The sequence below is a fragment of the Pseudophryne corroboree genome, chromosome 12 (genome assembly GCF_028390025.1).
Source record: "Pseudophryne corroboree isolate aPseCor3 chromosome 12, aPseCor3.hap2, whole genome shotgun sequence".
In the NCBI taxonomy this organism is placed as follows: Eukaryota; Metazoa; Chordata; class Amphibia; order Anura; family Myobatrachidae; genus Pseudophryne; species Pseudophryne corroboree.
In genome coordinates this window covers 169,104,747-169,126,890 of record NC_086455.1, presented here as the reverse complement: position 1 = coordinate 169,126,890, position 22,144 = coordinate 169,104,747, and the positions used below count along the sequence as shown (strand labels likewise).

General features: G+C 57.4%; 1 protein-coding gene across 1 annotated transcript; it reads right to left on the bottom strand.

Annotated features, from left to right (window-relative positions):
- Positions 1 to 8,409: 8,409 nt before the first annotated feature.
- On the bottom strand, positions 8,410 to 22,081 carry NDUFB1 (NADH:ubiquinone oxidoreductase subunit B1). Its single transcript, XM_063948479.1, has 3 exons — positions 21,869 to 22,081; positions 9,944 to 10,088; positions 8,410 to 8,552 (listed from the first exon to the last, which is right to left on the bottom strand). Exons 2-3 carry the CDS (start codon positions 10,081 to 10,083, stop codon positions 8,519 to 8,521), a joined length of 174 nt encoding a protein of 57 aa, XP_063804549.1. The 5' UTR covers positions 10,084 to 10,088; positions 21,869 to 22,081; the 3' UTR covers positions 8,410 to 8,518.
- Positions 22,082 to 22,144: the final 63 nt, after the last annotated feature.

Genomic DNA, 22,144 nt, shown 5'->3' with positions numbered 1-22,144 from the left:
GACTGGGATGGGAAAGGAATTGGGTTTGGTAGGATCACAGGAAGTCCCTCAGTACCTCATGCACCAACCTCTGGATCTTCAGAAACAGAGTAGATGTATGAAGCAGTGCACAGAGTGGAGAAGTGAGCCAGTGGAGAAGTTGCCCATGGCAACCAACCTATGTTTCATTTTAGAAAGTGCACTTGATGTTACCTCAAAGCTGATTGGTTGCCATGGGCAACGTTTCCACTGGCTTGCTTCTCCGTTCTTTTCCCTGCTTCATACGTCTACCCCAGCAGAAAGGCAAAGTGGTCTATGTACTAAGATAATGGGGGTAATTCCAAGTTGATCGCAGCAGGATTTTTGTTAGCAGTTGGGCAAAACCATGTGCACTGCAGGGGAGGCAGATGTAACATGTGCAGAGAGAGTTAGATTTGGGTGTGGTGTGTTCAATCTGCAATCTAATTTGCAGTGTAAAAATAAAGCAGCCAGTATTTACCCTGCACAGAAATAAAATAACCCACCCAAATCTAACTCTCTCTGCACATGTTATATCTTCCCCACCTGCAGTGCACATGGTTTTGCCCAACTGCTAACAAAATTCCTGCTGCGATCAACTTGGAATTACCCCCAATGTGAGATAATGTGGGATGGGCGTGTCCTAGCTCTAAATTGCAGTGTCAAAATAAAGCTGTCCAGCATTTGTGGGCTACATGCAAAAGCAGCCGGTATTTACCCTGTATTCAATAACAATAATGTATTTGCAACCCGGTTTGTTGCAGGCACAAAGTTACTTGCTTTTTTCCCCCCTTTGCTCCCAAATCAGAATCAGCCCCTAATCTAATCCACAGAAAGCAATTTCATTTATGCTGGGATAAAATACACTACTAGACACCACAATCCAAAGAATATGTTTAGGTCTGTGAAGAGGGGCTTGTAGGGGATTGTCAGTGGTAGATATTTCATGTCATTGAGACTCATGGAATGTACAGCGTTGAGATTGAAAATCCAGTTTCTCTAACGTCCTAGTGGATGCTGGGGACTCCGTAAGGACCATGGGGAATAGACGGGCTCCGCAGGAGACATGGGCACTTTAAGAAAGAATTTTGATTCTGGTGTGCTCTGGCTCCTCCCTCTATGACCCTCCTCCAGACCTCAGTTTGAATCTGTGCCCAGACGAGCTGGGTGCTGCTCAGTGAGCTCTCCTGAGCTTGCTGTAAGAAAGTATTTTGTTAAGTTTTTTTATTTTCAGGGAGCTCTGCTGGCAACAGACTCCCTGCATCGTGGGACTGAGGGGAGAGAAGCAGCCCTACTCTCTGCAGATAGGTCCTGCTTCTTAGGCTACTGGACACCATTAGCTCCAGAGGGATTGTACACAGGATCTCACCCTCGTCGTCCGATCCCAGAGCCGCGCCGCCTTCCCCCTCGCAGAGCCAGAAGACAGAAGCCGGGTGAAAGAGGCAAGAAGACTTTGAAATCGGCGGCAGAAAACTCCAGTCTTCACTGAGGTAGCGCACAGCACTGCAGCTGTGCGCCATTGTTCCCACACACACCCACATACTCCGGTCACTGTAAGGGTGCAGGGCGCAGGAAGGGGGGGGGGGGGGCCCTGGGCAGCAATTAGAGACCTCTTTGGCAAAAGTTTGCATATATACAGTTGGGCACTGTATATATGTATGAGCCCCCGCCAAAAAATTGTATATTAAAGCGGGACAGAAGCCCGCCGCTGAGGGGGCGGGGCTTCTTCCTCAGCACTCACCAGCGCCATTTTTTCTCCACAGCTCCGCTGAGAGGAAGCTCCCCAGGCTCTCCCCTGCAGATACACAGTAGAAGAGAGTAAAAAGAGAGGGGGGGCACATAATTTGGTGCAAAAAGCAATATAACAGCGGCTACTGGGTTAACACTAAGTTACTGTGTGATTCCTGGGTTATATAGCGCTGGGGTGTGTGCTGGCATACTCTCTCTCTGTCTCTCCAAAGGGCCTTGTGGGGGAACTGTCTTCAAAAAGAGCATGTGTGTGTGGTGTGTTGGTACACTTGTGTCGACATGTTTGACGAGGAAGGCTATGTGGAAACAGAGCGGGAGCAAATGAATGTGGTGTCTCCGCCGACGGCGCCGACACCTGATTGGATGGATATGTGGAAGGTTTTAAATGATAATGTTAATTCCTTGCATAAAAGGTTGGATAAAGTTGAAACCTCAGAACAGTCAGGGTCTCAGCCCATGCCTGATCCTATGTCGCAGAGGCCGTCAGGGTCTCAGAAGCGCCCACTATCCCAAATTGTTGACACAGATACCGACATGGATTCTGACTCCAGTGTCGATTACGATGATGCAAAGTTACAGCCTAAATTGGCTAAATCCATCCGTTATATGATTATAGCAATTAAGGATGTGTTGCACGTCACAGAGGAAACCCCAGTCCCTGACAGGAGGGTTCATATGTATGGGGAAAAAAGGCAGGTGGTGACCTTCCCCCCTTCACACGAGTTAAATGAGTTATGTGAAAAGGCTTGGCAATCTCCAGATTTCCAAACGGATGCTTATGGCGTATCCTTTTCCGCCAACGGACAGGTTACGCTGGGAATTTTCCCCTAGGGTGGACAAAGCTTTAACACGCTTATCCAAGAGGGTAGCCCTGCCGTCACAGGATACGGCCACCCTAAAAGATGCTGCGGATAGAAAGCAAGAGGGTACCCTGAAGTCCATTTATACACAATCAGGTACCTTGCTAAGGCCGGCAATTGCGTCGGCCTGGGTGTGTAGTGCTGTAGCAGCATGGACGGATACCTTATCTGAGGAACTTGATATCCTAGACAAGGATACTATATTAATGACCCTGGGGCATATAAAAGACGCTGTCCTATATATGAGAGATGCTCAAAGAGACATTAGCCTACTGGGCTCTAGAATAAATGCAATGTCGATTTCTGCCAGAAGGGTCCTGTGGACTCGGCAATGGACAGGTGATGGACAGGTGATGCCGACTCAAGAAGGCACATGGAGGTTTTACCTTACAAGGGTGAGGAATTGTTTGGGGAGGGTCTCTCGGACCTGGTCTCCACAGCTACTGCTGGAAAGTCAATTTTTTTGCCATATGTTTCCTCACAACCTAAGAAAGCACCGTATTACCAAATGCAGTCCTTTCGATCACAAAAAGGCAAGAAAGTCCGAGGTGCTTCCTTTCTTGCCAGGGGCAGAGGAAGGAAGCTGCACAACGCAGCTAGTTCCCAGGAACAGAAGTCCTCCCCGGCTTCCACTAAATCCACCGCATGGCGCTGGGGCTCCTCAGGCGGAGCTAGGCCCGGTGTGGCCGCGTCTCCGAAATTTCAGCCACAAGTGGGTTCACTCCCAGGTGGATCCCTGGGCAATAGATATTGAGTCTCAGGGATACAAGCTGGAATTCGAAGAGATGCCCCCTCACCGATACCTCAAATCGGTCCTGCCAGCTTCCCCCTTAGAGAGGGAAATAGTGTTAGCTGCAATTCACAAATTGTATCTTAAACAGGTGGTGGTCAAGGTTCCCCTCCTTCAACAAGGAAAGGGTTATTATTCGACCATGTTTGTGGTACCGAAACCGGACGGTTCGGTCAGACCCATATTGAATTTAAAATCCCTGAACATATACCTGAAAAGGTTCAAGTTCAAGATGGAATCACTCAGAGCGCTCATCGCAAGCCTGGCAGGGGGGGGATTTTATGGTGTCTCTGGACATAATAGACGCATACCTTCATGTCCCCATTTATCCACCTCATCACGCGTACCTCAGATTTGTGGTACAGGATTGTCATTACCAGACGTTGCCGTTTGGTCTCTCCACGGCACCGAAAATATTTACCAAGGTAATAGCGGAAATTATGGTACTCCTGCGGTAGCAAGGGGTCACAATGATCCCATACTTGGACGATCTCCTCATAAAGGCGAGGTCCAGAGAGCAGTTGCTGATCAGCGTAGCACGCTCTCTGGAAGTGTTAAGACAACACGGCTGGATTCTAAATATTTCAAAGTCGCAGTTGATTCCTACGACTCGTCTGCCCTTCCTGGGCATGATTCTGGACACAGACCAGAAGAGGGTTTATCTCCCGATGGAGAGGGCTCAAGAGCTCATGACACTGGTCAGAAACCTATTGAAACCAAAACAGGTGTCGGTGCATCACTACACGCGAGTCCTGGGAAAGATGGTGGCATCATACGAGGCCATTCCCTTAGGCAGGTTCCATGCGAGGACCTTTCCATGGGATCTACTGGACAAATGGTCCGGATCACATCTTCAGATGCATCGGTTAATCACCCTATCCCCCAGGGCCAGGGTGTCGCTCCTGTGGTGGCTGCAGAGTGCTCACCTCACGTAAGCGCACTGTCAGCAGTGTTCATTCCGGGAGTGGACAACTGGGAAGCAGACTTCCTCAGCAGGCACGACCTCCACCCGGGAGAATGGGGACTTCATCAAGAAGTCTTCGCGCAGGTTGCAAGTCGGTGGGAACTGCCACAGGTGGACATGATGGCATCCCGCCTCAACAAAAAGCTACAGAAGTATTGCGCCAGGTCAAGAGACCCTCAGGCGATAGCTGTGGACGCACTGGTGACGCCGTGGGTGTTCCAGTCGGTCTATGTATTTCCTCCTCTTCCGCTCATACCCAAGGTGCTGAGAATCATAAGAAAAAGAGGAGTGAGAACAATACACATTGTTCCGGATTGGCCAAGAAGGACTTGGTATCCAGATCTGCAAGAAATGCTCACAGAGGACCCGTGGCCTCTGCCTCTAAGACAGGACTTGTTGCAACAGGGGCCCTGTATGTTCCAAGACTTACCGCGGCTGCGTTTGACGGCATGGCGGTTGAACGCCGGATCCTAGCAGGAAAAGGCATTCCGGATGAGGTCATTCCTACGCTGATAAAGGCTAGGAAGGACGTGACGGCTCAACATTATCACCGTATATGGCGGAAATATGTTGCTTGGTGTGAGGCCAGTAATGCCCCTACGGAGGAATTTCAGCTGGGCCGTTTCCTTCACTTCCTACAGTCGGGAGTGACTTTGGGCCTAAAATTGGGTTCCATTAAGGTCCAGATTCCGGCCCTATCCATTTTCGTTCAAAAAGAACTGGCTTCTCTGCCTGAAGTTCAGACGTTTGTAAAGGGAGTGCTGCATATTCAACCCTCTTTTGTGCCTCCAGTGGCACCTTGGGATCTTAACGTGGTGTTGAGTTTCCTGAAGTCACACTAGTTTGAACCACTCAAGACGGTGGAATTGAAATATCTCACGTGGAAGGTGGTCATGCTACTAGCCTTGGCTTCGGCTAGGCGTGTGTCAGAATCGGCGGCTTTGTCACATCAAAGCCCTTATCTGGTTTTCCATGCGGATAGAGCAGAATTGCGGACCCGCCCACAATTTCTGCCAAAAGTTGTTTCATCCTTTCATATAAACCAACCTATTGTGGTGCCTGTGGCTACTCGTGATTTGGAGGATTCCGAGTTACTAGATGTGGTCAGGGCTTTGAAGGTTTATGTAGCCAGAACGGCTAGGGTCAGGAAAACAGAATCTTTGTTTATCCTGTATGCTTCCAACAAGCTTGGGGCGCCTGCTTCAAAGCAAACTATTGCTCGCTGGATCTGTAACACGATTCAGCAGGCTCATTCTGCGGCTGGCTTGCCGCCTCCAAAATCAGTAAAAGCCCATTCCACAAGGAAGGTGGGCTCTTCTTGGGCGGCTGCCCGAGGGGTCACGGCATTACAGCTTTGCCGAGCAGCTACTTGGTCGGGTTCAAACACTTTTGCAAAGTTCTACAAGTTTGATACCATGGCTGAGGAGGACCTTGTGTTTGCTCATTCGGTGCTGCAGAGTCATCCGCACTCTCCCGCCTGTTTGGGAGCTTTGGTATAATCCCCATGGTCCTTACGGAGTCCCCAGCATCCACTAGGACGTTAGAGAAAATAAGATTTTACTCACCGGTAAATCTATTTCTCGTAGTCCGTAGTGGATGCTGGGCGCCCGTCCCAAGTGCGGACTTCTTCTGCAATACTTGTATATAGTTATTGCTTAAATAAGGGTTATGTTATGGTTGCATCAGGTTGGTCTGATGCTCTGTTGTTGTTCATACTGTTGACTGGGTATGGTTATCACAAGTTGTACAGTGTGATTGGTGTGGCTGGTATGAGTCTTACCCTGGATTCCAAAATCCTTTCCTTGTAATGTCAGCTCTTCCGGGCACAGTTTCCTTAACTGAGGTCTGGAGGAGGGACATAGAGGGAGGAGCCAGTGCACACCAGTAGTACTAAATCTTTCTTTAGAGTGCCCAGTCTCCTGCGGAGCCCGCTATTCCCCATGGTCCTTGCGGAGTCCCCAGCATCCACTACGGACTACGAGAAATAGATTTACCGGTGAGTAAAATCTTATTTTTTCACATTCTGTGCAGTCTGTGTGTAGCTCAATACTTACTCCTCCAGTGCGATGAGAAGAGGCTGATCGGGGCCGGAGCCGACGTCACACACCCGCCCTGAAAACGCTTGGGAACGCCTGCGTTTTTCCTGACTCTCCCAGAAAACGGGCAGTTACCACCCACAAACGCCTGCTATCTCTTTGTAAACAGCCGTGTGATAAAAATTTTGGCACCATCCTGTCCCTGTTTGGCGACACACGTGCATGCACCACAATGCCGACATGTGCAGTAGTTAGATAATCGCCCGCTGTGCGAAAACGCACAACAACGATCAGGTCTGAATCGGGGCTCACAGTTTGTTATACATGAGTGTTATCTGAAAGACTTTTCCTGTGTGTGATATTTGCAGATAGGCAGCTTGCAGGATGACGGGATTTCATAACGGTATCCTCTTCCATGTAATAAATAATTGACCCAGGAGACGATTCTGAAAACTCAGCGATGAGATAAGATTATAGAGCAGCCAGCGTTAGGTACAGTACATATCACTAGCATCGCCTCCACCGCTCCCCTCTGCTCACCTCATTCTTCTTCCTCCATATTTCTACTCTTATTACTATTATGCCGTATTTATAGGTCACCGCTATATAGGGGCGGATCCAGAAGAAAATTACAGCGAGGGCACCATGATAGGGGTTGTTAGTGGTGTAGCGGACATTTGCTCATGCTCCCAGAAAAGGGGCGTGGCCTCGCAGAATACGCTATCCTCATGAGCCACACTCCTCATTTTCGTCACACTGGGGACATGGGGTACATACACTAAACACGGCCATGACCCTAACCTGCTTGCCATGCTATAGATGTGGTCCTAGAATAGTACCAATTCACATCACACCACATAGTAGAGCCCCTCATACACAATACGCCACAGTAGAGCCCCTCACACACGTTACGCCACAGTAGAGCCCCTCACACACGTTACGCCACAGTAGAGCCCCTCACACACGTTACGCCACAGTAGAGCCCCTCACACACGTTACGCCACAGTAGAGCCCCTCACACACACTACAGTAGAGCCAATCACACACGCTACGCCACAGTAGAGACCCTCACACACGCTGCGCCACGGTAGCCAATGTTACTGACACTGCGCCGGTGCCCTTCTAACTCCAGCGATCCAGGCCGTCAGCCTGGTCCGCTACTACAACATCCCCTGCCGGCAGTGCAATCAAACTCAGCACAGAGCCGGGGGGAGGGGGGGGGGGGGGGGTTGGGCCTAGAACCGCCATATAAATACCATTGCACCATACAGAGAGAGAATTACATTGAAAACACAACCACTTCCCTATACAAAAAGAACTGTAGAAGAGGACAGACAATGGTGAAATAAGATTAAAACAGAGATGAATAAGCAATGTATAAAAATCACAACTTTATCTCACTCAATAAGCCAGACAGAAAGGATCATTGACTACAACCATGAATTTCTTCTGGTTCCAGCAGCGACACCCAGGTGACTTCCTGTGGAGAGTATTGATAACCCTGCCTCCCCTCCATACACCGAACCATAACACTTCAGCTTCTGCAGAATGTCGACATTTTACATGTCAACATCATAAATATTATAATGGTGGTATATAAATTTACTGTATTAATTAGTCTTCATTTAGCCATAGTTCATGAACCCAGAACCATGTGACCAGTATACTTAGGCATTAGCGCAAACAGTATATATTTCTATAAAATGATATAAGCGCATTGTCCTGCTTGCACCTTAACACACATTGGGCGGGGTTCAATTCTTTTCAACCCTTTCCACACCCGTTCTGTTTCTGCCCTCAGGGGCGTGGTATCATTATTTCAGCTCGCTACCCCCGGAGTAGGGAGGCACCCAACCCTTTACACAGCTAAACCTGATCACTATGGGCGCAATATGCGCGATAACGGAGATCATTTTAGAAAGGAAATTGTGCATGATATATCATTTGAATCTCACCCTGTAAATCTTGGGGATTTTTTTTGTTTTTTTTTAAATGATGAGCAGTTGAACATAATTCATTAATATAGTATTTATTATTCACATAACTTAGAACTAGATCCAAGTTCCACACTTTATACAGAGAGGCATCCGGCTTGCCGTTATACAGATCGCCATTTCTCTTTTCATCTCCACGGCACTTCACCTGGTTTCAGTTCCCTTAAGACAAGAAAACATGAACCGTAAGTTACAATCATGCAGTTTGCAACGTAATGAGACAATAGGAAATAACTATTTTTTTTTTCTTTTAAAAAGTGTCTTTATTATAGAAACAGAAATATAAAAATTGCAAAACTAAACAAAGACATTAACCACTTGGCTACCACGGCTGCATCAGATGAGACCACTCCAGGCCTGGCAATCCCTGACATCAGGTGTGACAAGTGTCAGAGGAGCCTACCTGGAGCTGCAGGTAGCTAATCTTCCGACAGATGCCGGGCTCATGCAGCAACCTAACCACCGCCTCCTCTTGCGGGGTTACAAAGACAGTTTTCTTGCAGCACAGGCTCCAGGGGATATGGGGCGATGATATTACATACTACAAAACCAGATATGTTTTGTATTTAATATTATTGCCTTTTTAAAACCAGAGACTGAAAGGGTCATATAGTAAATTTAGTTTGTTCAAAACCGGAATTAATTGCGGAAAAACATTGAAAGTTCAATTTTTAAAAAAGACCTAAATATTTATCAATCAAAAGTGCCAAGCATTTCCCTAATAAATCCCCATAGTAACTTCTTTCTTCACACTTACAGAAAAGGTTTAAGCTGCAGAACGACACACGGGGCATAGGGGGTCATTCCGAGTTGATCGTAGCTGTGCTAAATTTAGCACAGCTACGATCATGAACTCAGACATGCGGGGGGACGCCCAGCACAGGGCTAGTCCGCCCCGCATGTCAGTGGCGCCACCCCCCCCCCCTGCAGAAGTGCAACGGCATCGCACAGCGGCAATGCCTTTGCACTTCAAGAGTAGCTCCCGACCAGCACAGCTTTAGCGTGCTGGCCGGGAGCTATTCATCGCTCCCCGTCCCCATTCCCCGCACGGTCCGGCAATGCCTGCGTTGGCCGGACCGCGCCCATGAACCGGCGGCCAAACGCCGCCGTTTCGCCCCCTCCCGCCCATCGACTGCCTCTGCCTGTCAATCAGGCAGAGGCGATCGCAGCGACGGGCAGCCATGAGCCGGCGCACTGCGGTGCCGGCGCAGTTCTGACCCGATCGCTACGCTGCGAAAAACTACAGCGTGCGATCGGGTCAGAATGACCCCCATAGACAAGCACACTAGCTGGGCCATGTGGTTCTTATCACATTCTATGTCCCTATGACAATATTTGGCTCTGACAATAGGTATGAGGTATACTTAATAAAGCAAGGCATATGTATTTCAATATCTGTTTCTGCATTGATTGTATATACAGCTCTGAGGGATATGATGATCTAATAATAATAATGGCAGATTTCAGTAATGAGTAACGGATTAGGAAAAATGAAAATAAAGTGGATGGGAGCGATTGTTCTGCTGTCCCCTCTAACACGCAGGTTCTCTGACCTTTGGAAGAGTTGGCTTTTATTTCTGAATTGAGTCAACCTGGAATCATTCCATCGATCAAAATACAATCCAATGGCAAATCCTGCAGGCAGCAACGCATAGGTCCACATCTCCCGTATGTAACGGACAACGTTCACCATGGTGGCTAAAATGGAGCAAAAAGCAAATCGCTCTACAAATTAGAAGCAAATTCCTCTCCCCATGTCACCAGTGCTCCTCTCCCCATGTCACCAGAGCCCCCAGTCCTCCTCTCCCCATGTCACCAGTCCTCCTCTCCCCATGTCACCAGTCCTCCTCTCCCCATGTCACCAGTGCCCCCAGTCCTCCTCTCCCCATGTCACCAGTCCTCCTCTCCCCATGTCACCAGCGCCCCCAGTCCTCCTCTCCCCATGTCACCAGTGCCCCCAGTCCTCCTCTCCCCATGTCACCAGTGCCCCCAGTCCTCCTCTCCCCATGTCACCAGTGCCCCCAGTCCTCCTCTCCCCATGTCACCAGTCCTCCTCTCCTTATGTCACCAGTGCCCCCAGTCCTCCTCTCCCCATGTCACCAGTCCTCCTCTCCCCATGTCACCAGTGCTCCCAGTCCTCCTCTCCCCATGTCACCAGTCCTCCTCTCCTTATGTCACCAGTGCCCCCAGTCCTCCTCTCCCCATGTCACCAGTGCCCCCAGCCCTCCTCTCCCCAGGTCACCAGTGCCCCCAGCCCTCCTCTCCCCATGTCACCAGTGCCCCCAGTCCTCCTCTCCCCATGTCACCAGTGCCCCCAGCCCTCCTCTCCCCATGTCACCAGTGCCCCCAGCCCTCCTCTCCCCATGTCACCAGCGCCCCCAGTCCTCCTCTCCCCATGTCACCAGCGCCCCCAGTCCTCCTCTCCCCATGTCACCAGTGCCCCCAGTCCTCCTCTCCCCATGTCACCAGCGCCCCCAGTCCTCCTCTCCCCATGTCACCAGTCCTCCTCTCCCCATGTCACCAGCGCCCCCAGTCCACCTCTCCCCATGTCACCAGTGCTCCCAGTCCTCCTCTCCCCATGTCACCAGTGCCCCCAGTCCTCCTCTCCCCATGTCACCAGTGCCCCCAGTCCTCCTCTCCCCATGTCACTAGTCCTCCTCTCCCCATGTCACCAGTGCTCCCAGTCCTCCTCTCCCCATGTCACCAGCGCCCCCAGTCCTCATCTCCCCATGTCACCAGTGCCCCCAGTCCTCCTCTCCCCATGTCACCAGTGCCCCGTCCTCCTCTCCCCATGTCACCAGCGCCCCCAGTCCTCCTCTCCCCATGTCACCAGTGCTCCCAGTCCTCCTCTCCCCATGTCACCAGCGCCCCCAGTCCTCCTCTCCCCATGTCACCAGCGCCCCCAGTCCTCCTCTCCCCATGTCACCAGTGCCCCCAGTCCTCCTCTCCCCATGTCACCAGTCCTCCTCTCCTTATGTCACCAGTGCCCCCAGTCCTCCTCTCCCCATGTCACCAGTCCTCCTCTCCCCATGTCACCAGTGCTCCCAGTCCTCCTCTCCCCATGTCACCAGTCCTCCTCTCCCCATGTCACCAGTGCTCCCAGTCCTCCTCTCCCCATGTCACCAGTCCTCCTCTCCTTATGTCACCAGTGCCCCCAGTCCTCATCTCCCCAAGTCACCAGCGCCCCCAGTCCTCCTCTCCCCATGTCACCAGCGCCCCCAGTCCTCCTCTCCCCATGTCACCAGTCCTCCTCTCCCCATGTCACCAGCGCCCCCAGTCCACCTCTCCCCATGTCACCAGTGCTCCCAGTCCTCCTCTCCCCATGTCACCAGTGCCCCCAGTCCTCCTCTCCCAATGTCACCAGTGCCCCCAGTCCTCCTCTCCCCATGTCACCAGTCCTCCTCTCCCCATGTCACCAGTGCTCCCAGTCCTCCTCTCCCCATGTCACCAGTGCCCCCAGTCCTCCTCTCCCCATGTCACCAGTCCTCCTCTCCCCATGTCACCAGTGCTCCCAGTCCTCCTCTCCCCATGTCACCAGCGCCCCCAGTCCTCCTCTCCCCATGTCACCAGTCCTCCTCTCCCCATGTCACCAGCGCCCCCAGTCCTCCTCTCCCCATGTCACCAGCGCCCCCAGTCCTCCTCTCCCCATGTCACCAGCGCCCCCAGTCCTCCTCTCCCCATGTCACCAGCGCCCCCAGTCCTCCTCTCCCCATGTCACCAGCGCCCCCAGTCCTCCTCTCCCCATGTCACCAGTCCTCCTCTCCCCATGTCACCAGTGCCCCCAGTCCTCCTCTCCCCATGTCACCAGCGCCCCCAGTCCTCCTCTCCCCATGTCACCAGCTCTCCCAGTCCTCCTCTCCCCATGTCACCAGCGCCCCCAGTCCACCTCTCCCCATGTCACCAGCGCTCCCAGTCCTCCTCTCCCCATGTCACCAGCGCCCCCAGTCCTCCTCTCCCCATGTCACCAGCGCCCCCAGTCCTCCTCTCCCCATGTCACCAGTGCTCCCAGTCCTCCTCTCCCCATGGCACCAGTCCTCCTCTCCCCATGGCACTAGCTCTCCCAGTCCTCTTCTCCCCATGTCACCAGCGCCCCCAGTCCTCCTCTCCCCATGTCACCAGCGCCCCGTCCTCCTCTCCCCATGTCACCAGCGCCCCCAGTCCTCCTCTCCCCATGTCACCAGCGCCCCGTCCTCCTCTCCCCATGTCACCAGTGCCCCCAGTCCTCCTCTTCCCATGTCACCAGCGCCCCCAGTCCTCCTCTCCCCATGTCACCAGCGCCCCGTCCTCCTCTCCCCATGTTACCAGCGCCCCCCAGTCCTCCTCTCCCCATGTCACCAGCGCCCCCATTCCTCCCCTCCCCATGTCACCAGTGCCCCCAGCCCTCCTCTCCCCATGTCACCAGTGCTCCCAGTCCTCCTCTCCCCATGTCACCAGCGCCCCCAGTCCTCCTCTCCCCATGTCACCAGTCCTCCTCTCCCCATGTCACCAGCGCCCCCAGTCCTCCTCTCCCCATGTCACCAGTGCCCCCAGTCCTCCTCTCCCCATGTCACCAGTCCTCCTCTCCCCATGTCACCAGTGCTCCCAGTCCTCCTCTCCCCATGTCACCAGCGCCCCCAGTCCTCCTCTCCCCATGTCACCAGTCCTCCTCTCCCCATGTCACCAGTGCCCCCAGTCCTCCTCTCCCCATGTCACCAGCGCCCCCAGTCCTCCTCTCCCCATGTCACCAGCGCCCCCAGTCCACCTCTCCCCATGTCACCAGTGCTCCCAGTCCTCCTCTCCCCATGTCACCAGCGCCCCCAGTCCTCCTCTCCCCATGTCACCAGCGCCCCCAGTCCTCCTCTCCCCATGTCACCAGTGCTCCCAGTCCTCCTCTTCCCATGGCACCAGTCCTCCTCTCCCCATGTCACTAGCTCTCCCAGTCCTCCTCTCCCCATGTCACCAGCGCCCCCAGTCCTCCTCTCCCCATGTCACCAGCGCCCCGTCCTCCTCTCCCCATGTTACCAGCGCCCCCCAGTCCTCCTCTCCCCATGTCACCAGCGCCCCCATTCCTCCCCTCCCCATGTCACCAGTGCCCCCAGCCCTCCTCTCCCCATGTCACCAGTGCCCCCAGTCCTCCTCTCCCCATGTCACCAGTGCCCCCAGTACTCCTCTCCCCATGTCACCAGTCCTCCTCTTCCCATGTCACCAGTGCCCCCAGTCCTCCTCTCCCCATGTCACCAGTGCCCCCAGTACTCCTCTCCCCATGTCACCAGTCCTCCTCTCCCCATGTCACCAGCGCCCCCAGTCCTCCTCTCCCCATGTCACCAGTGCTCCCAGTCCTCCTCTCCCCATGTCACCAGTGCCCCCAGCCCTCCTCTCCCCATGTCACCAGTGCCCCCAGTCCTCCTCTCCCCATGTCACCAGTGCCCCCAGTCCTCCTCTCCCCATGTCACCAGTGCCCCCAGTCCTCCTCTCCCCATGTCACCAGTGCCCCCAGTCCTCCTCTCCCCATGTCACCAGTGCTCCCAGTCCTCCTCTCCCCATGTCACCAGTGCCCCCAGTCCTCCTCTCCCCATGTCACCAGTGCCCCCAGCCCTCATCTCCCCATGTCACCAGTGCCCCCAGCCCTCCTCTCCCCATGTCACCAGTGCCCCCAGTCCTCCTCTCCCCATGTCACCAGTGCCCCCAGCCCTCCTCTCCCCATGTCACCAGTGCCCCCAGTCCTCCTCTCCCCATGTCACCAGTGCCCCCAGTCCTCCTCTCCCCATGTCACCAGTGCCCCCAGTCCTCCTCTCCCCATGTCACCAGTGCCCCCAGCCCTCCTCTCCCCATGTCACCAGTGCCCCCAGTCCTCCTCTCCCCCATGTCACCAGTGCCCCCAGTCCTCCTCTCCCCATGTCACCAGTGCCCCCAGCCCTCCTCTCCCCATGTCACCAGTGCCCCCAGTCATCCTCTCCCCATGTCACCAGTGCTCCCAGTCCTCCTCTCCCCATGTCACCAGTGCCCCCAGTCCTCCTCTCCCCATGTCACCAGTGCCCCCAGCCCTCCTCTCCTCATGTCACCAGTGCTCCCAGTCCTCCTCTCCCCATGTCACCAGTGCCCCCAGCCCTCCTCTCCCCATGTCACCAGTGCCCCCAGTCCTCCTCTCCCCATGTCACCAGTGCTCCCAGTCCTCCTCTCCCCATGTCACCAGCGCCCCCAGTCCACCTCTCCCCATGTCACCAGTGCTCCCAGTCCTCCTCTCCCCATGTCACCAGCGTCCCCAGTCCTCCTCTCCCCATGTCACCAGCTCTCCCAGTCCTCCTCTCCCCATGTCACCAGCGCCCCCAGTCCACCTCTCCCCATGTCACCAGTGCTCCCAGTCCTCCTCTCCCCATGTCACCAGCGCCCCGTCCTCCTCTCCCCATGTCACCAGCGCCCCCAGTCCTCCTCTCCCCATGTCACCAGCGCCCCGTCCTCCTCTCCCCATGTCACCAGTGCCCCCAGTCCTCCTCTTCCCATGTCACCAGCGCCCCCAGTCCTCCTCTCCCCATGTCACCAGCGCCCCGTCCTCCTCTCCCCATGTTACCAGCGCCCCCCAGTCCTCCTCTCCCCATGGCCCCAGTCCTCCTCTCCCCATGTCACCAGTGCCCCCAGTCCTCCTCTCCCCATGTCACCAGTGCTCCCAGTCCTCCTCTCCCCATGTCACCAGTCGTCCTCTTCCCATGTCACCAGTGCCCCCAGTCCTCCTCTCCCCATGTCACCAGAGCCCCCAGTCTTCCTCTCCCCATGTCACCAGTGCCCCCAGTCCTCCTCTCCCCATGTCACCATCGCTCCCAGTCCTCCTCTCCCCATGTCACCAGTCGTCCTCTTCCCATGTCACCAGTGCCCCCAGTCCTCCTCTCCCCATGTCACCAGTGCCCCCAGTCCTCCTCTCCCCATGTCACCAGTGCCCCCAGTCCTCCTCTCCCCATGTCACCAGTGCCCCCAGTCCTCCTCTCCCCATGTCACCATCGCTCCCAGTCCACCTCTCCCCATGTCACCAGTCCTCCTCTTCCCATGTCACCAGTGCCCCCAGTCCTCCTCTCCCCATGTCACCAGTGGCCCCAGTCCTCCTCTCCCCATGGCACCAGTCCTCCTCTCCCCATGTCACCAGTGCTCCCAGTCCTCCTCTCCCCATGGCACCAGTCCTCCTCTCCCCATGTCACCAGTGCCCCCAGTCCTCCTCTTCCCATGTCACCAGTGCCCCCAGCCCTCCTCTCCCCATGTCACCAGTGCCCCCAGTCCTCCTCTCCCCATGTCACCAGTGCTCCCAGTCCTCCTCTCCCCATGTCACCAGTGCCCCCAGTCCTCCTCTCCCCATGTCACCAGTCGTCCTCTTCCCATGTCACCAGTGCCCCCAGCCCTCCTCTCCCCATGTCACCAGCGCCCCCATTCCTCCTCTCCCCATGTCACCAGTGCCCCCAGTCCTCCTCTCCCCATGTCACCAGTGCCCCCAGTCCTCCTCTCCCCATGTCACCAGTGCCCCCAGTCCTCCTCTCCCCATGTCACCAGTGCCCCCAGTCCTCCTCTCTCCATGTCACCAGTGCCCCCAGTCCTCCTCTCCCCATGTCACCAGCGCCCCCAGTCCTCCTCTCCCCATGTCACCAGCGCCCCCAGTCCACCTCTCCCCATGTCACCAGTGCTCCCAGTCCTCCTCTCCCCATGTCACCAGCGCCCCCAGTCCTCCTCTCCCCATGTCACCAGCGCCCCCAGTCCACCTCTCCCCATGTCACCAGTGCTCCCCAGTCCTCCTCTCCCCATGTCACCAGTGCTCCCAGTCCTCCTCTCCCCATGTCACCAGTGCTCCCAGTCCTCCTCTCCCCATGGCACCAGTCCTCCTCTCCCCATGGCACCAGTCCTCCTCTCCCCATGTCACTAGCTCTCCCAGTCCTCCTCTCCCCATGTCACCAGTCCTCCTCTCCCCATGTCACCAGCGCCCCCAGTCCTCCTCTCCCCATGTCACCAGCGCCCCCAGTCCTCCTCTCCCCATGTCACCAGCGCCCCCAGTCCACCTCTCCCCATGTCACCAGCGCCCCCAGTCCTCCTCTCCCCATGTCACCAGTGCCCCCAGCCCTCCTCTCCCCATGTCACCAGTGCCCCCAGTCCTCCTCTTCCCATGTCACCAGTCCTCCTCTCCCCATGTCACCAGCGCCCCCAGTCCTCCTCTCCCCATGTCACCAGCGCCCCGTCCTCCTCTCCCCATGTTACCAGCGCCCCCAGTCCTCATCTCCCCATGTCACCAGCGCCCCCATTCCTCCCCTCCCCATGTCACCAGTGCCCCCAGTCCTCCTCTCCCCATGGCCCCAGTCCTCCTCTCCCCATGTCACCAGTGCCCCCAGTCCTCCTCTCCCCATGTCACCAGTGCTCCCAGTCCTCCTCTCCCCATGTCACCAGTCGTCCTCTTCCCATGTCACCAGTGCCCCCAGTCCTCCTCTCCCCATGTCACCAGAGCCCCCAGTCTTCCTCTCCCCATGTCACCAGTGCCCCCAGTCCTCCTCTCCCCATGTCACCATCGCTCCCAGTCCACCTCTCCCCATGTCACCAGTCGTCCTCTTCCCATGTCACCAGTGCCCCCAGTCCTCCTCTCCCCATGTCACCAGTGCCCCCAGTCCTCCTCTCCCCATGTCACCAGTGCCCCCAGTCCTCCTCTCCCCATGTCACCATCGCTCCCAGTCCACCTCTCCCCATGTCACCAGTCCTCCTCTTCCCATGTCACCAGTGCCCCCAGTCCTCCTCTCCCCATGTCACCAGTGGCCCCAGTCCTCCTCTCCCCATGGCACCAGTCCTCCTCTCCCCATGTCACCAGTGCTCCCAGTCCACCTCTCCCCATGGCACCAGTCCTCCTCTCCCCATGTCACCAGTGCCCCCAGTCCTCCTCTTCCCATGTCACCAGTGCCCCCAGCCCTCCTCTCCCCATGTCACCAGTGCCCCCAGTCCTCCTCTCCCCATGTCACCAGTGCTCCCAGTCCTCCTCTCCCCATGTCACCAGTGCCCCCAGTCCTCCTCTCCCCATGTCACCAGTCGTCCTCTTCCCATGTCACCAGTGCCCCCAGCCCTCCTCTCCCCATCTCACCAGCGCCCCCATTCCTCCTCTCCCCATGTCACCAGTGCCCCCAGTCCTCCTCTCCCCATGTCACCAGTGCCCCCAGTCCTCCTCTCCCCATGTCACCAGTGCCCCCAGTCCTCCTCTCCCCATGTCACCAGTGCCCCCAGTCCTCCTCTCTCCATGTCACCAGTGCCCCCAGTCCTCCTCTCCCCATGTCACCAGCGCCCCCAGTCCTCCTCTCCCCATGTCACCAGCGCCCCCAGTCCACCTCTCCCCATGTCACCAGTGCTCCCAGTCCTCCTCTCCCCATGTCACCAGCGCCCCCAGTCCTCCTCTCCCCATGTCACCAGCGCCCCCAGTCCACCTCTCCCCATGTCACCAGTGCTCCCCAGTCCTCCTCTCCCCATGTCACCAGTGCTCCCAGTCCTCCTCTCCCCATGTCACCAGTGCTCCCAGTCCTCCTCTCCCCATGGCACCAGTCCTCCTCTCCCCATGGCACCAGTCCTCCTCTCCCCATGTCACTAGCTCTCCCAGTCCTCCTCTCCCCATGTCACCAGTCCTCCTCTCCCCATGTCACCAGCGCCCCCAGTCCTCCTCTCCCCATGTCACCAGCGCCCCCAGTCCTCCTCTCCCCATGTCACCAGCGCCCCCAGTCCACCTCTCCCCATGTCACCAGCGCCCCCAGTCCTCCTCTCCCCATGTCACCAGTGCCCCCAGCCCTCCTCTCCCCATGTCACCAGTGCCCCCAGTCCTCCTCTTCCCATGTCACCAGTCCTCCTCTCCCCATGTCACCAGCGCCCCCAGTCCTCCTCTCCCCATGTCACCAGCGCCCCGTCCTCCTCTCCCCATGTTACCAGCGCCCCCAGTCCTCCTCTCCCCATGTCACCAGCGCCCCCATTCCTCCCCTCCCCATGTCACCAGTGCCCCCAGCCCTCCTCTCCCCATGTCACCAGTGCCCCCAGTCCTCCTCTCCCCATGTCACCAGTGCCCCCAGTCCTCCTCTCCCCATGTCACCATCGCTCCCAGTCCACCTCTCCCCATGTCACCAGTCCTCCTCTTCCCATGTCACCAGTGCCCCCAGTCCTCCTCTCCCCATGTCACCAGTGGCCCCAGTCCTCCTCTCCCCATGGCACCAGTCCTCCTCTCCCCATGTCACCAGTGCTCCCAGTCCTCCTCTCCCCATGGCACCAGTCCTCCTCTCCCCATGTCACCAGTGCCCCCAGTCCTCCTCTCCCCATGTCACCAGTGCCCCCAGTCCCCCTCTCCCCATGTCACCAGTGCCCCCAGCCCTCCTCTCCCCATGTCACCAGTGCCCCCAGTCCTCCTCTTCCCATGTCACCAATCCTCCTCTCCCCATGTCACCAGCGCCCCCAGTCCTCCTCTCCCCATGTCACCAGCGCCCCGTCCTCCTCTCCCCATGTTACCAGCGCCCCCAGTCCTCCTCTCCCCATGTCACCAGCGCCCCCATTCCTCCCCTCCCCATGTCACCAGTGCCCCCAGCCCTCCTCTCCCCATGTCACCAGTGCCCCCAGTCCTCCTCTCCCCATGTCACCAGTGCCCCCAGTCCTCCTCTCCCCATGTCACCATCGCTCCCAGTCCACCTCTCCCCATGTCACCAGTCCTCCTCTTCCCATGTCACCAGTGCCCCCAGTCCTCCTCTCCCCATGTCACCAGTGGCCCCAGTCCTCCTCTCCCCATGGCACCAGTCCTCCTCTCCCCATGTCACCAGTGCTCCCAGTCCTCCTCTCCCCATGGCACCAGTCCTCCTCTCCCCATGTCACCAGTGCCCTCAGTCCTCCTCTCCCCATGTCACCAGTGCCCCCAGTCCTCCTCTCCCCATGTCACCAGTGCCCTCCTCTCCCCATGTCACCAGCGCCCCCAGTCCTCCTCTCCCCATGGCACCAGTCCTCCTCTCCCCATGTCACCAGTGTTCCCAGTCCTCCTCTCCCCATGGCACCAGTCCTCCTCTCCCCATGTCACCAGTGCCCCCAGTCCTCCTCTCCCCATGTCACCAGTGCCCCCAGTCCTCCTCTCCCCATGTCACCAGTGCCCCCAGTCCTCCTCTCCCCATGTCACCAGTGCCCCCAGTCCTCCTCTCCCCATGTCACCAGTCGTCCTCTTCCCATGTCACCAGTGCCCCCAGCCCTCCTCTCCCCATGTCACCAGCGCCCCCATTCCTCCTCTCCCCATGTCACCAGTGCCCCCAGTACTCCTCTCCCCATGTCACCAGCGCTCCCAGTCCTCCTCTCCCCATGTCACCAGCGCTCCCAGTCCTCCTCTCCCCATGTCACCAGCGCCCCCAGTCCTCCTCTCCCCATGTCACCAGTGCCCCCAGCCCTCCTCTCCCCATGTCACCAGTACCCCCAGTCCTCCTCTCCCCATGTCACCAGTACCCCCAGTCCTCCTCTCCCCATGTCACCAGTACCCCCAGTCCTCCTCTCCCCATGTCACCAGTGCCCCCAGTCCTTCTCTCCCCATGTCACCAGTGCTCCCAGTCCTCCTCTCCCCATGTCACCTGTGCCCCCAGTCCTCCTCTCCCCATGTCACCAGTGCTCCCAGTCCTCCTCTCCCCATGTCACCAGTGCCCCCAGTCCTCCTCTTCCCATGTCACCAGTGCCCCCAGACCTCCTCTTCCCATGTCACCAGTGCCCCCAGTCCTCCTCTCCCCATGTCACCAGTGCCCCCAGTCCTTCTCTCCCCATGTCACCAGTGCTCCCAGTCCTCCTCTCCCCATGTCACCTGTGCCCCCAGCCCTCCTCTCCCCATGTCACCAGCGCCCCCAGTCCTCCTCTCCCCATGTCACCAGCGCCCCCAGTCCACCTCTCCCCATGTCACCAGTCCTCCTCTCCCCATGTCACCAGTGCCCCCAGTACTCCTCTCCCCATGTCACCAGTGCTCCCAGTCCTCCTCTCCCCATGTCACCAGCGCTCCCAGTCCTCCTCTCCCCATGTCACCAGCGCCCCCAGTCCTCCTCTCCCCATGTCACCAGTGCCCCCAGCCCTCCTCTCCCCATGTCACCAGTGCCCCCAGTCCTCCTCTCCCCATGTCACCAGTGCTCCCAGTCCTCCTCTCCCCATGTCACCAGTGCCCCCAGTCCTCCTCTCCCCATGTCACCAGTGCCCCCAGTCCTCCTCTCCCCATGTCACCAGTGCCCCGTCCTCCTCTCCCCATGTCACCCAGTCCTCCTCTCCCCATGTCACCAGTGCTCCCAGTCCTCCTCTCTCCATGTCACCAGTCCTCCTCTCCCCATGTCACCAGTGCTCCCAGTCCTCCTCTCCCCAGGTCACCAGTGCCCCCAGTCCTCCTCTCCCCATGTCACCAGTGCTCCCAGTCCTCCTCTCCCCATGTCACCAGTGCCCCCAGTCCTCCTCTCCCCATGTCACCCAGTCCTCCTCTCCCCATGTCACCAGTGCTCCCAGTCCTCCTCTCCCCATGTCACCAGTGCTCCCAGTCCTCCTCTCCCCATGTCACCAGTGCCCCAGCCCTCCTCTCCCCATGTCACCAGTGCCCCAGTCCTCCTCTCCCCATGTCACCAGTGCCCCCAGTCCTCCTCTCCCCATGTCACCAGTGCCCCCAGTCCTCCTCTCCCCATGTCACCAGTGCCCCCAGTCCTCCTCTCCCCATGTCACCAGTGCCCCCAGTCCTCCTCTCCCCATGTCACCAGCGCCCCAGTCCTCCTCTCCCCATGTCACCAGTGCTCCCAGTCCTCCTCTCCCCATGTCACCAGTGCCCCCAGTCCTCCTCTTCCCATGTCACCAGTGCCCCCAGTCCTCCTCTCCCCATGTCACCAGTGCCCCCAGCCCTCCTCTCCCCATGTCACCAGTGCCCCCAGTCCTCCTCTCCCCATGTCACCAGTGCCCCCAGTCCTCCTCTCCCCATGTCACCCAGTCCTCCTCTCCCCATGTCACCAGTGCTCCCAGTCCTCCTCTCCCCATGTCACCAGTGCTCCCAGTCCTCCTCTCCCCATGTCACCAGTGCCCCAGCCCTCCTCTCCCCATGTCACCAGTGCCCCAGTCCTCCTCTCCCCATGTCACCAGTGCCCCCAGTCCTCCTCTCCCCATGTCACCAGTGCCCCCAGTCCTCCTCTCCCCATGTCACCAGTGCCCCCAGTCCTCCTCTCCCCATGTCACCAGTGCCCCCAGTCCTCCTCTCCCCATGTCACCAGCGCCCCAGTCCTCCTCTCCCCATGTCACCAGTGCTCCCAGTCCTCCTCTCCCCATGTCACCAGTGCCCCCAGTCCTCCTCTTCCCATGTCACCAGTGCCCCCAGTCCTCCTCTCCCCATGTCACCAGTGCCCCCAGCCCTCCTCTCCCCATGTCACCAGTGCCCCCAGTCCTCCTCTCCCCATGTCACCAGTGCTCCCAGTCCTCCTCTCCCCATGTCACCAGTGCTCCCAGTCCTCCTCTCCCCATGTCACCAGTCCCCCGCTCACCGTCTCCCGGGGTCTGGCTGGCTCTTGTGCCCGGATGTGGTGGCTGACAGTGGAGGACACCGGAAGAGACCACTGTGCGGCCGGAGGGAGGGGGAGCCGGGCCGGGTATACTGGCGGATACACACGAGGGAGGAGGATATTATGACGCCCGGAGATTTATGGGGCACTGTGTGATGTATAGCGGGGGAGATGCGGGTGTGGGGACGGGGCAGGTAGATCAGATAACCATCCCCCCCCCCCCCCCCACCGGCTGGGACACGGATGGGCTGAGCCAGG

What these genes read in the sequence shown, in the direction of transcription:
- NDUFB1 (XM_063948479.1), bottom strand. Translation starts at nt 10,083, where the DNA reads ATGGTGAACGTTGTCCGTTACATACGGGAGATGTGGACCTATGCGTTG. An exon ending in AAAAGCCAACTCTTCCAAAG is followed by an intron (nt 8,553 to 9,943) that starts GTCAGAGAACCT and finishes TCTTGTCTTAAG; the next exon opens with GGAACTGAAACCAGGTGAAG.